General features: G+C 38.8%; 1 protein-coding gene across 1 annotated transcript in view; it reads left to right on the top strand.

Moving 5' to 3' along the window:
- The window catches only part of LOC133456407 (L-rhamnose-binding lectin SML-like), a 35,166-nt gene extending 22,457 nt beyond the window's left edge, over positions 1–12,709 (top strand). Inside the window, exons 6-8 of the mRNA XM_061734883.1 lie at positions 11,855–11,899; positions 11,995–12,127; positions 12,270–12,709. Of these exons, the coding sequence (XP_061590867.1) occupies positions 11,855–11,899; positions 11,995–12,127; positions 12,270–12,423 (332 nt within the window). The 3' untranslated portion in view covers positions 12,424–12,709. The remainder of the gene's footprint in view (positions 1–11,854; positions 11,900–11,994; positions 12,128–12,269) is intronic.
- Positions 12,710–13,021: the final 312 nt, after the last annotated feature.

Genomic DNA, 13,021 nt, shown 5'->3' with positions numbered 1-13,021 from the left:
TAATTGCCCTCCACAAAGGGTAGGCCTGGATAACGCAAAAAAAAAAGAATCTGAAATGTATGAAAATACTAAAGTCTTTTTCAAAAGTGTTTCCTACACAGGTTGAGCGCTGAGAGGAGGCGCAGAGGAAACAGCCAATGATCGGCTCCCATTGGGGTGAGCCAAATCAGAACATCCCAATTTACATAATCTTATCCTGCCTATGGTAAAATTCATCATGTAAGTGCATGGAAATCTGTCTGTGGCCTACTATAACGTCTCTGAATGCATGTATAACTAATCTCTAACTAGAGGTGTCAAGTAACGAAGTACAAATACCTCATTACCTTACTTAAGTAGAACTTTTGGTTGTGTATGCTTCACTGGAGTAATTATTTTTCAGACGGTTTTTACTTTTACTCCTTACATTTTCACGCAATTATCTTTACTTTTTACTCCTTACGTTTTAAAAAAAAACAGCCTTACTCTATTTCATTTCGGCCTTTACAAAACTATCCAGTTAAATTGTGCCATCCGGATAGAGTGAATTTGGTTGTGGTTGGATGAGAAGTATAAACATATTTGGTTTGTACGTGTCTGCTCTCTGAAACACATGTTAATGCTCAATAGTACACATATATGGTTCTTTAATATATTTGCATTATACTAAGATGCATTCATTTTCAATGGCTTTTAGCCTTAATGGTTTTTCCCCGCTTATATTACTTTTACTTTTATACTTTAAGTACTTTTGAAACCAGTACTTTATACTTTTACTAGAAAAAAAAATGCATATATAATAAATTTTGAGTTGATACTTCAACTTCTACAGGAGTATTTTTGAACTCTAATATCTATACTTCTACCTGAGTAATGAATGTGAATACTTTTGACACCTCTGTCTTTAACACTCGTCCTGACCTTTCCTGTTTTCCTCACTGACGGCTCTGCTTATAAAAATGGAATACCATACGCAGGTTATACAATTTGTGATAATTCTTAATTGTTGAAAGCGCCCCCCTCTCCAGCTCCACCCAAGTAGATGAAACTATATACTGATCAAAAGGTAAAACTGTTACAATCTATACAGATTCCAGGTATGCTTTTGGTTGTGTATATTGTATCTTATAGATTTTATATATTGTGGGTGAACCGAGCATTTATCTCATCCTCGGAGATAAATGTGGTTAATTGATTGGTGAACTGTTACAAGCCTGTCAACTACCTTCATCTATTGCTTTGTTAAATGTGAAGCCCACACCCAGTCCAACCCTGTTTTCACTAGGCAATGCTTCAGCTGACCATGCAGCAAAAGAAACTGCCAAATTTGGCTTACCTGTCTATGTAAAACTTTGCCCTTCTATACCCGCTAACGACCTGGTTTCTCCTAATGATGTAGCTCTCCTACAAGAAGACTACTGAGGTGAAGAAAAAACGGATTGTAGCATTCCCATGGTTGTAAAAATGTAAATAATTTGTGGGTCAGCAACGACGGCCGCGTTGTTGCACCCACATCCTTGTACACGTGAATAGTTGATCACAGTTGGCAATCACAGATGAGAAAAAGGGGGAATGTGTCAGATAGTGTTGAAAGACTGATAAGCTCCAAGATTTGCATCCTATAAAAATATTGCAAACATTATCAACACTTCCCCCCACCGTGATTTTTTTTGAAGCTCTGCAAATAGACATTATGTGAGGGATATGAAATTATTCTTGTATGAAAATGTTCATGTATGAAAATGTTTTTGTATGTGCAGAGAATTTTAAACTGGACTTAAATGGACAATGTTGACACCTGTTAACACCCATTAGGAAGCACAAAACTCACGCTTCATGAAAGGATTATGGGTAGACCTATGACCATACCAAGCAATTCAGTTCTGTATATATGAAGAAGATGGACTTCCATGCCATGGATGAATCCATGATATCATTCTGTTGTACTCTAAACTTTTGCTGTCCAGTCAATCCACAGACAAGTAAAAGCTGTCCAGTCTCCTCCTAGTCACAAACCGTGCCATAACCTCCAACCCGGCAACTGGGTCTGTGTCAGGGAGTTCCGACGGAAAAACGCCCTGAAACCTCGCTGGTCTAAACCTCAACACGTCCTGCTCACCACCAACACCGCCGTCAAGTGTGAGGGGCGTCTAACCTGGTTCCACGCATCCCACTGCAAGAACACAACTCCTCGACCATGCAGCGGAAACCAGCCGATTCCTTCTTCTTCCTGCCCGGAAGTAGCTGAGCTCCAGCACCTGGGACCTCTGCAGAGGAGCAGGGGAGCAGGGGAGCAGGGGAGCAGGGGAGCAAAGGAGCAGCACAGGCCAAACTGTGACTCCACATGCTCTCCTTCTGAAGAACCGCTTGTTAAGCCTAAAACCAGCCAAAATCCACTATTATAGCTACCTTGCTACAATGGTTAATCGCTGTTCCATACCTCTACCAAAGGATGTTTACTGGATTTGTGGCGTGAAGGCTTGTGAATATCTTCCAAACGGTTGGTCTGGAATATGTGGTCTGGGCCATGCGGTACCAGCCATGAGAATCGTTCACATTGTTAGAAGAGAATTGTACACACACACACAAACACCATGGACAAGATTTTTTGGTGCCCTCGTTCCAAATTACGGAGTCATGGCAGCTTTGGAACAGATAAGATATTTATCCCATGCAGTTGAAGATTAGCCAACACCACTGCAAAAGACATGCCTATGCTCTCACAAGAAATGACTGCTTTAGGGATGATGGATTTATTAGCTTCTCAAGGGGGAACTTGTGCTGTCATTAAAACTGAATGTTGTACATTTATACCCGCAATGCCACAGTCCAAGAAATAACGCATCACTTGAAAGATATTGCTAAAACGTTACATACAACTGTCACAACTAGTTTTTTGATTGCTTTAAAGAACAGTTAGGACACGTTGGTTACTTGATATTTGAATTTGTTTTGTTGGCTTGTTGTTATTTGACTTCTGATCACATGTTTAAGGTTCACTTGCAAAATATGTATCACTACTCCACTGTAATTCAACAAAAAGAAAAAAAAAAAAAAAATTGTGAATTGATGAAGAATTTTGACAGCTTGGCCCCCTGCAGGGGGAGGTCGCCCCAGTCCTACCTCCTGCAGGGCTTTGAACTGGACTCAAGACCTTTTGAGGAAGCTCCAACTTGCTACTCAACTTCCTACCCCCCGGGCAGATCCCGACACCTGGAAGTTGGTTCAAACAGACAGGAATCAAGAGAGCACCCCATGGGGTGATTTGGAGGTCTGTGTCAGTCATGCCAAATGTCTGATAATGACATTTGGCCCGATTCACATCCGACTGTAAATTACTTTTTGTCTCTTGCCTGATTCGTGTATTCCTGCATTTGTTAAACTCCTTGTTGTATAAGAATCTGATTACAACCTCACTCGAGGTCAGCATTTCTACCAGACCTCTGGCCTGTGAAGACGTGCTCACCGCCGGCTCAATAAAACCTCATAAAAAACCACAAAGCGGACTTCTGAACTGGTTTGATAAATTCCACAACAATTTGGCGCTGTGACCCGGATGACAATAGACCTTCGATGGAAACTCCTGTTCCAGAACAACGGCGCAATCAGCGACTCTATCTAAAATTTTAGAGGTTAAGGGATCCACTTACAAAATCCCAAATTATTGTTGCTGAGTTGTTGTCGAAAGTCTGTGAATTGGAGTGCCGGAGAATGGTTGACGTCATCCTGAGATTTTAGGTAAGTCCGCTGTGTGGTTGTGAGGGTTATTTTTTATTATTTTGTGTTATTGTGAAAAGTTATTGTAGAGATGTTTTAGGAATGCTGACAATTTCATAACACTTGAATTTGATTGTGTTGTGAGAATGTTCTGCTTCTCCTGCCTTAAGAATCTGACTCGCTCTTCTAAAAAAAAAGGTTTAATATCTCGGGTAACATTAAAGAGAGAAATGGCCAAGAGCGCCATGGTTGGTCTGGTACCAATAAAAAGATAGTCCAGGGGGACTATTCTTATGCATATGCAGGACGTGGGGTCCGTAAGTGTTGGAACACTGATATATTTGTGAGAAATAGACGTGGGGATGACACGCTCTCCCAAAATGGAATATAAGAATCTGATTACAACCTCACTCGAGGTCAGCATTTCTACCAGACCTCTGGCCTGTGAAGACGTGCTCACCGCCGGCTCAATAAAACCTCATAAAAAACCACAAAGCGGACTTCTGAACTGGTTTGATAAATTCCACAACAATAACTAGGTATGTCCTGATACTTTTTTGGCCGATACCGATGTTCTGAAAATGACTTGATCCGGCCCGATCGATCGGGACTACACTACCGGCCACCTAACAAATTTGGGTATAACCACTAGACATTCACCCTCACTCTCACATATGCTGCAACATTAATTTGCATATGAAGAAAGGGTTTCGTTTTGACAATCTTGACACTAACCCATCATATATTTGCAGACAGTTGTAGAAAAAAAGAATAGGTAACAATCACAACTGAGGTAGTGTAACTGACGGCGTAACTCCAAGTCCACTCACTAAACAATGTTTAGCTAAAAACATACAGTATATATCTGGGTCTGTGCCATAAAGCTGTTATGATGTTAACTTGACAGTCAAACCTAACAGTAACTATCAAAATGACTGCTTGAAAATAAATGTAATAAGCTCCAATGATGAGCTGTGATAATTGTTTTTGTGGCATAATTCGGTCAGTTCAGCTTTATTTATATAGAAATAAATCAGGAGGAATTTCATCTCAAGCACTTAATGATTAAATTAAAAATCATTGGACGTTGCCGTCAAACAGTGACGTCTGTCACCAGGCAGGATGGGAATGATTGATGGGTGTTCATCACTCCTGTTTATTTTATATTGTTGTGAGGTGTCAGAATTAATTTGCTGTGAAAGTTGTGTTGTTACTTACATGCTTTAAAGTAAACTGTATTAAGAAAAATTGTTTGTTTAATGCTTTAGAGGATTTTTTTTCTTCTATTATCATCATCATCATCATCATGACTGTAGCCTCTTGAAGTCTAACAGACTGGCATGTTCGTGAATCATCTCATGGATTATCTCCATCATCGTTGGTAAACTATTACCAATATACTGTGTGTCATCTTAAACAGTGTGAGCTTTTGTTTCCTGTAATTTACAAAGTGAACTCTGCAAGAAATGATGTTCTTTTATACTGCATCAGTGAAAACAGACCCTCCCTTACCTTGCAGCAACTTCTTTAGCGGGGTTGGAGCAGTGGACGTTCATAGTCTCGGACCCCGGTCGCTGATAAGAGCAGGTGGTCTGGTCACGACGTCCATATTTTGCACCGTAGACGGAGATAACCTGGCCTTTCCCTGAAGAAGAGAGGGAGTTTGTGGCTTTGTCAGAAAAACTAAAGTAGTTGTGCTCGCGTCTGTAACATTGAGCCATTCTGAATGCTTCTTCTTACCACACGTCAACCATGCAAGAGAGTTCTCACATACAATGAGATGAGCTGTAGAAATAAATAACATGTTTAACATTAAATCTCACAATCAAGTTGGTGTATAACTTAATGTATCAGATCAAGTAGAAACATGTTACTGACTCGCTGACAGGCATTGGTAGATGGTTTTAAGATACTTGGTGGTGGCTTCGCATGGATCATCCTCATTCACTAAAGGCATGTCGAACTCACACGATAAATATGAATAAAAAATGAATACATAATGTGGTGCTGTTTAAATATGTAGCAGAAATCTTTATTGATTACACTCAATGTATTCAAGAATCCCACATTATGAAAAGGGTTTTATCTGTGCAACATGGCAGAGAATTATAATTCTTTGTATCAGACTATATTCTGGTCCCTCTGGATTCAACGTTTCTTTCCAGGGAGCATTACCAACATAGTGACAAGGAACTTCTGCTTTTTTTCCCTCACCAACAGCTCTCAAACCATCTCCGTTTGGCCTTCTTTTTTCTGACTGATTCAACACCCTACGTTGAGTCATTGATGACATTTACAACTTTCTCATCTCTGATAAAGAAAGGACAGACATTACTTACTTACATCTGCTTGCTGATATGCAAAGTTTTTGGTGCTCTGACGGTGAGGTACTACATCTTGGTAAATCGCTGCGTCATTCAGCAGCCAGTGATGTACATCTTGGTAATGTTGCGTCTCCCCATTGTAGATTGACATATATTTAATCTTATAAAGCCATTCTGTAAGATTTTTTTTTTTTATTTGTGTCAGTGAGTGCATTTTGTCTGAGCATGAGCCATTTGAATCTTAAGGACATATTTTTAACTATCAAAAAAAAAAAGATGTCCATGTTTGGGAGGACAGTTTTACTTGAAAATTGATGCGCTCTCTTTTGGGGTAAATATTGATATATTGTAAAATCATAATGGTCTTTTTTCCCCCCAAACGTTATACGTATAAGTGTGGTTTTGTAAGTTTAGTTAGTGCAATTGCAGAACTTTGTTACAACAAAAAGTTGAGACCTTTCAAAAGACTGATAAGTAGTAAAGACTGTGGTCAGTCTGCTGACCCCAAAAGTTGTTTTAAAAAAAACAATAAAAAAAATAGTAGTGTTGAATAAAACCTACTGTCATGTATCCAGATTATGTAATATAAATATAATCATACTTTAGTAATGGAAATAATATTAGGAAAGATTATTGAGGTCAGAATCTTTCCCCCCTTCATCGGCCTAACGCCAACCACCTGGCTGTGAGACGGTGAACACTGGGACGAGTACAGTTAGACTCAGTTCCTGCAGTAAACCAGAATGGTCCTACTTACAGTTTTTCTCGATCGTTTTGGCCCATTTTTCCATTCACAGTTTACTTTTTCAAAACTGCTCACACAAAGCCCTTAACAGAAGCTGAAATAACCAAAACACTTTATGTTTGCAGAATGACACCACTTTCTCAAAACTTGTCACACATCCATCAAAACCAAACTTTTCCATCAAAACCTACAATTTTTTCTCAATTGAACATGTATGTTTTCTCATTTATTTAACAATGGATAACAAAATTGAAACCACAGCTATCAATTTCAACTTTTGTTCAACACCCTCATAGTATTGACTATTTTACAACTGACAACATACTACAATTTGGGTTTTGTATTGAGCACTCTAACTTAGTTATATAACTTAGAAATATACTGTCACAGAGTATTTACAGTAAAATCAGAAAATGTGTATACAGTAAAATATTGTAGATCTGTTTTTGTATTGCTGAAGTACCTGTCAACACCATTGATTTACATTTGTTCTACTGTGTACAAAATGGCAAGATTCTGACAGAAAAATATTTATTGCAGTACTTGTCACATGCACATACTGTAAGCAATCAAAATGACAGGGTTCAATATGCAGTACAACAAAGGTCAATTCTCAAAGTACTGTAAATGAAACAACGAAATGAAACCCTGTAAATATGAAAAAAAATAAAAATACAGGAAAATTACGCATTGTCGACACGGGCCTGACGATCGTGGATCGTGGCCTGACGATGTTCTCCTCCACATGTTCTCATCCACATGTTCTCATCCACGTCCTCCTCGATCTATGCTTGGTGTCAACTTCAAGCTATTGACCTCTTTGATAGGTTGAGGACTACTTGCTTTGTTTTGCAAAGAGAGTTCACACAGGTGCTGATAATTTTTAGAATTGAGAGAGCAGTTCCAATTGGCTGCTACAAAGTGTCTGCAATGTGTTGCCATGGTAAATCAGTTATGTTTTGTGTCTCTTTGTGAGAAGTGTGTTAACTGTTTTGAAAAGTGTATTAAAAGTAAAAGAAAATTGTGTGAAAGCAATGAGAAATAGTTAACTGATTCGCCAGAGAGGACTCTTGCTGTGCAAAAAGCAGTGCATTAAAGTTGACCCAAGATGTGCAAAATGTGTCAAAGCAATCGAGAAAAACTGTAAAATACAAGGTTTACCTGTCCTTTATGATGTTGAGAATGCCATCTCGGGAGCATTGAGTATTGGAGAGCTGATCTGGAGAACTGTGCTCAATGCAGGTCTCACGGTTGTCACGACCATACAGCGCTGACTTCACAACGATGGCTCCATAAGCTGTTACACACCAAAGGACCAAGTAACTGAAAAAAAAGGGGGGGGGGGGCGCTTTAGATTATCGAAAAAGAAAAAGAAAATAGAAAAAGAGTCGACCAGGTGCTCGTTAGGGTGTGACCGCAAGCAAGCAAGAGATCCAGGCACTCGAGACGATGGATAAAAAGCCTTTATTTAAAACTGCCAACATGTTTCGGCCTATCTGGCCTTCATCAGGGCAAAAGCAATACAGAGAAAAGAACCCGTATAAATAGCCACAGGTGTGGTAATGAGCACAGGTGAAAATAATCACTCATCATGGCGAAAACACAAGTGAGCCATATAACAACATTTTAAGGTGGTATGGGGAGTTAAACTCATCACAACAAATAATCATTGGAATAAAACATCCATATAGCACACAAAAAAAGCTAATTTTAAATAAAGATTGCTGCACAGTTACAGTCATCCACAGATAATGCAGGGTTTTACTTCTCGCTGCAGATTCTTAATCAGAGACTTGGGATGTGCTCCACAAGGAGTACCTTCATGAGTACACAGTGCACACGCACAAGCATTTTAGATAGAGAATTTGAAATGAGCCAACTTGCTGATGACACAGCTTTATTACTTAAAGATAAAAAACATGGTTTTGATTGCAATTAATAAAATGCTTTTCTTCTCAAGGGCATCTGGTTTGACACAAAATGTAAAAAATGTGAGCTTCTAGCTGTACACACCTGTAATCAAAGTAGTATTGAAAACATCCCAGTTAAGAATGAGTTGATTTTTTTTATTTTTTATTTAAGAAAAGTCCAATCATTATGGCAACACAAGTAAAGAAACAAAGTTATCATATTTCAGTAAATGCACAGTGATCATTTTACAAAGAACAGCACTTTCATACACCACACGCACATAAGAACACTGCACTGTGTACTCAGGAAAGTACTCCTTGTGGAGCACATCCTGTCTCTGATTAAGAAGCAGAAGTAAAACCCTGCGTTATCTGTGGATGATTGTAACTGCGCAGCAATCTAAAATCTGTGAAGATATGCAAAAACATTAACAATTAGTGTACAGCTGTAGTCAAAGTCCTCTAATGACAAATAAAGGCTTTGCAATTGGATAAAGGCAAATCAGTATTGGATGTGGAGATCAGGTTTATAATTTCATATAATTAATACCTTAACTAATCTTTTCTGGCATGTTTTTTCCTTCCCAAACAGAAGAAACCTGCAGGTGCTTCGAAACACCCGTTCCAATTACATACAAGATGTCACAAAACACAAGAGTCAGCACTCTTTCAAGGAAAGACAACAGATTAGACAACTGGTGAACAAACAAAAAACTGAAAATTTAACCTGAATAAACACATGTGAAGGAGAAAGGACCAGCGCTATTATGATAATATTTACAACTCTTCAACTCTGACCGTCCTCTCATTATCTTGGTAATGGGAGGTGGATGCTTGAGATATCTTTATTTTTTTTGCTATTATCATCAGTTTTGCCTTTTATCATGTTTGCACACTACAACAATGTGGTATTCAGGGCACATGAGGAGATTGCGTCGTCATCTCTTCACCCAGCAGTATAAATACAAGCACTTCCTTCACTGTCGGCATAGGTTTCATCTTTCTCTCAAGACGGGATCATCTACAACCATGCTGCTCTTCAGACTCACCACTGCACTGTGTGAGTATAGAAAGGAATCCTGACTAGAACAATACACTAGTTTACAGAGCGTGAGATTTTAGAGGAATTTACAATGTCTGTATGTAACAATGGCACCAAATTTGTTACATTTGTTTTTCACAATCCTGTCAAATCCTATCTAGTCACATCCATTGATTATCTGTTATTAAAACCTGTTTCTTCTTTTCCAGCGCTTGCGGCCGCTTGCTTGGCCTTGCATCCAGGTAGATGAGAAAATGCTTGATTTATGTCATACATACAGCACAAGCACATTAAATGTAACTTATGTTCCGATTTTTGTTATTTTAGTACTGTCCACAGAGAAAGCCATAACCTGCGCAGGTCCCGGCAACGTCCATCGCTTGCAGTGCAGTAAGTACAACATTTGAATGGTTTAACATTCTGTTTGTTACACAATAACAGTTCTGTCTGGTATGGATCATCAACAGATTGTCATGAAAGTCTGCACAACTCTGTTAATGGCACAGTCATTTGTATTTGAGTGCATTGAAGCAGGGAAACATGTAATGCAGGACAGTGTGCCATGAAGAACACAGTAGGGAAACGATGATCTAAAGTCCCCCCTTTTCACTTACTTGGTCCTTTGGTGTGTAACAGCTTGTGGAGCCATCGTTGTGAAGTCAGCGCTGTATGGTCGTGACGACCCTGAGACCTGCAGTGAGGACAGTTCTCCAGATGAGCTCATCGATACTAAATGCTCCCAAGACGGAATTCTCGACATCGTCAAGGACAGGTAAACCTTGTATTTTACATAGGACTATTCTGGTTTACTGCAGGAACTGAGTCAAATTGTAATTGTCCCAGTGTTCACCGTCTCACAGCCAGGTGGTTGGCGTTAGGCCGATGAAGTGGGGAAAGATTCTATGCAAGATTACCTCATTAATCTCTCCTAATATTATTACCATTACTAAAGCACGATTATATTTATATTACATAATCTGGATACATAACAGCAGATTTTATTCAACACTACTACTTTTTTATTTTTTACTTTTGGGGTCAGCAAAATGACCACAGTCTTTACTATTTACATATCGGTCTTTTGAAAGGTCTCAACTTTTCGTTGTAACAAGTTCTGCGATTGCAGTAGTTAAACTTATAAAAACACACTTATACGTATAACGTTTTGGTGAAAAAAGACCATTATGATTTTACAATACATCAATATTTACCCCAAAAGAGAGCACATCAATTTTCAAGTAAAACTGTCCTCCCAAACATGGTCATCTTTCTTTCTTTTTTTTTGATAGTTAAAATATGTCCTTAAGATTAAAATGGCTCATGCTCAGTCAAAATGCACTCACTCATACAAATAAAAAAAAATCTTACAGAATGGCTTTATAAGGTGATATATATGTCAATCTACAAAGGGGACACGCAACATTACCAAGATGTACATCACTGGCTGCTGAATGACGCAGCGATTTACCAAGATGTAGTACCTCACCGTCAGAGCACCTAAAACTTGCATATCAGCAAGCATATGTAAGTTAGTAATGTCTGTCCTTTCTTTATCAGAGATGAGAAAGTTGTCATTTTCATCAATGACTCGACGTAAAGTGTTGAATCAGTCAGTAAAAATAAAAGGCGCAACTGAGAGAAACGGAGATGGTTTGAGAGCTGTTGGTGAGGGAAAAAAAGCAGAAGTTCCTTGTCACTATGTTGGTAATGCTCCCTGGAAAGAAACGTTGAATCCAGAGGGACCAGAATATAGTCTGATACAAAGAATTATAATTCTCTGTCGTGTTGCACAGATAAAACCCTTTTCATAATGTGGGATTCTTGAATACATTGAGTGTAATCAATAAAGATTTCTGCTACATATTTAAACAGCACCACATTATGTTTTAATTTTTACAATGCACTTCTGTACTCTTCATCTCATTGCAACAGGTGCGATGGCCTTAAATCGTGTGAGTTCAACATGACTTTGGTGAATAAGAATGATCCATGCGAAGCCACCACCAAGTATCTTAAAACCATCTACCAATGCCTGTCAGCGAGTCAGTAACATGTTTCTACTTGATCTAATACATTAAGTTATACACTGACTTGATTGTGAGATTTAACGTTAAAAACATGTTATTTATTTCTACAGCTCATCTCATTGTGTGTCAGAAGTCTCTCGCATGGTTGACGTGTGGTAAGAAGAAGCATTCAGAATGGCTCAATGTTACAGACGCGAGCACAACTACTTTAGTTTTTCTGACAAAGCCACAAACTCCCTCTCTTCTTCAGGGAAAGGCCAGATTATCTCCGTCTACGGTGCAAATTATGGACGTCGTGACCAGACCACCTGCTCTTATCAGAAACCGAGTTCCGAGACTATGAACGTCAACTGCTCCAACCCCACTAAAGCAGTTGCTGCAAGGTAAGGAAGAGTCTGTTTTCACTAATGCAGTATATAAAAGAACAGCGTTTAAGATGACACATATGACAATCCTGAATTCCACATTAAGTGACACATTTCACAGAGGGCAACATTTACTGACCTATTTCATTTATGCCCACAGGTGTAACGGGAAACAAGACTGCAAAATCCCAGCTACCAACTCAGTGTTTAAGGATCCTTGTTCAGACACATACAAGTACCTTGAGGTGGCTTACACTTGTGAATCGATTTCTCATAACTCTTATCATGGGCTCCTGAGCAAGTTTCATTGGTAATAGTTTACCAACGATGATGGAGATAATCCATGAGATGATCCACGAACATGCCAGTCTGTTAGACTTCAAGAGGCTACAGTCATGATAATCTCTCATTTCACATTTTAACGTCTTAAGTTGAGCTACTCAATCAAGATAAGTTAGTTACGCCGTCAGTTACACTGCCTCGGTTGTGATTGTTACCTATTCTTTTTTTCTACAACTGTCTGCAAATATATGATGGGTTAGTGTCAAGATTGGCAAAACGAAACCCTTTCTTCATATGCAAATTAATGTTGCACCATATGTGAGACTGAGGGTGAAAGTGTGGTGGTTATACCCAAATTTGTTAGGTGGCCGGAGCTGTCAACAACGTCCCTGCAGACAGACTATTTCAAATTTCCTCAGTTGAGGCGGAACATTCAGCTTACGTTCTCTACTGACTGGACAAGTGTTAGAAGTGCATAATAATGTTACAAGTTTCCTTTCCAGCATAAATATAAATCATTCCTTTCTTATTAATGATTGTAAACCCAAACAAACCACTTGTGAAATAAAAGCTATGGAAGAATGTATTGGGTTCATTTCTTCTTTCTTGAACAGACTTCTAAAACAAAAC

The sequence above is a fragment of the Cololabis saira genome, chromosome 12, assembly GCF_033807715.1.
Source record: "Cololabis saira isolate AMF1-May2022 chromosome 12, fColSai1.1, whole genome shotgun sequence".
Lineage (NCBI taxonomy): Eukaryota > Metazoa > Chordata > Actinopteri > Beloniformes > Belonidae > Cololabis > Cololabis saira.
Note: the sequence above shows the minus strand (reverse complement) of the source record. Positions and strands in the feature narration are given on the sequence as shown.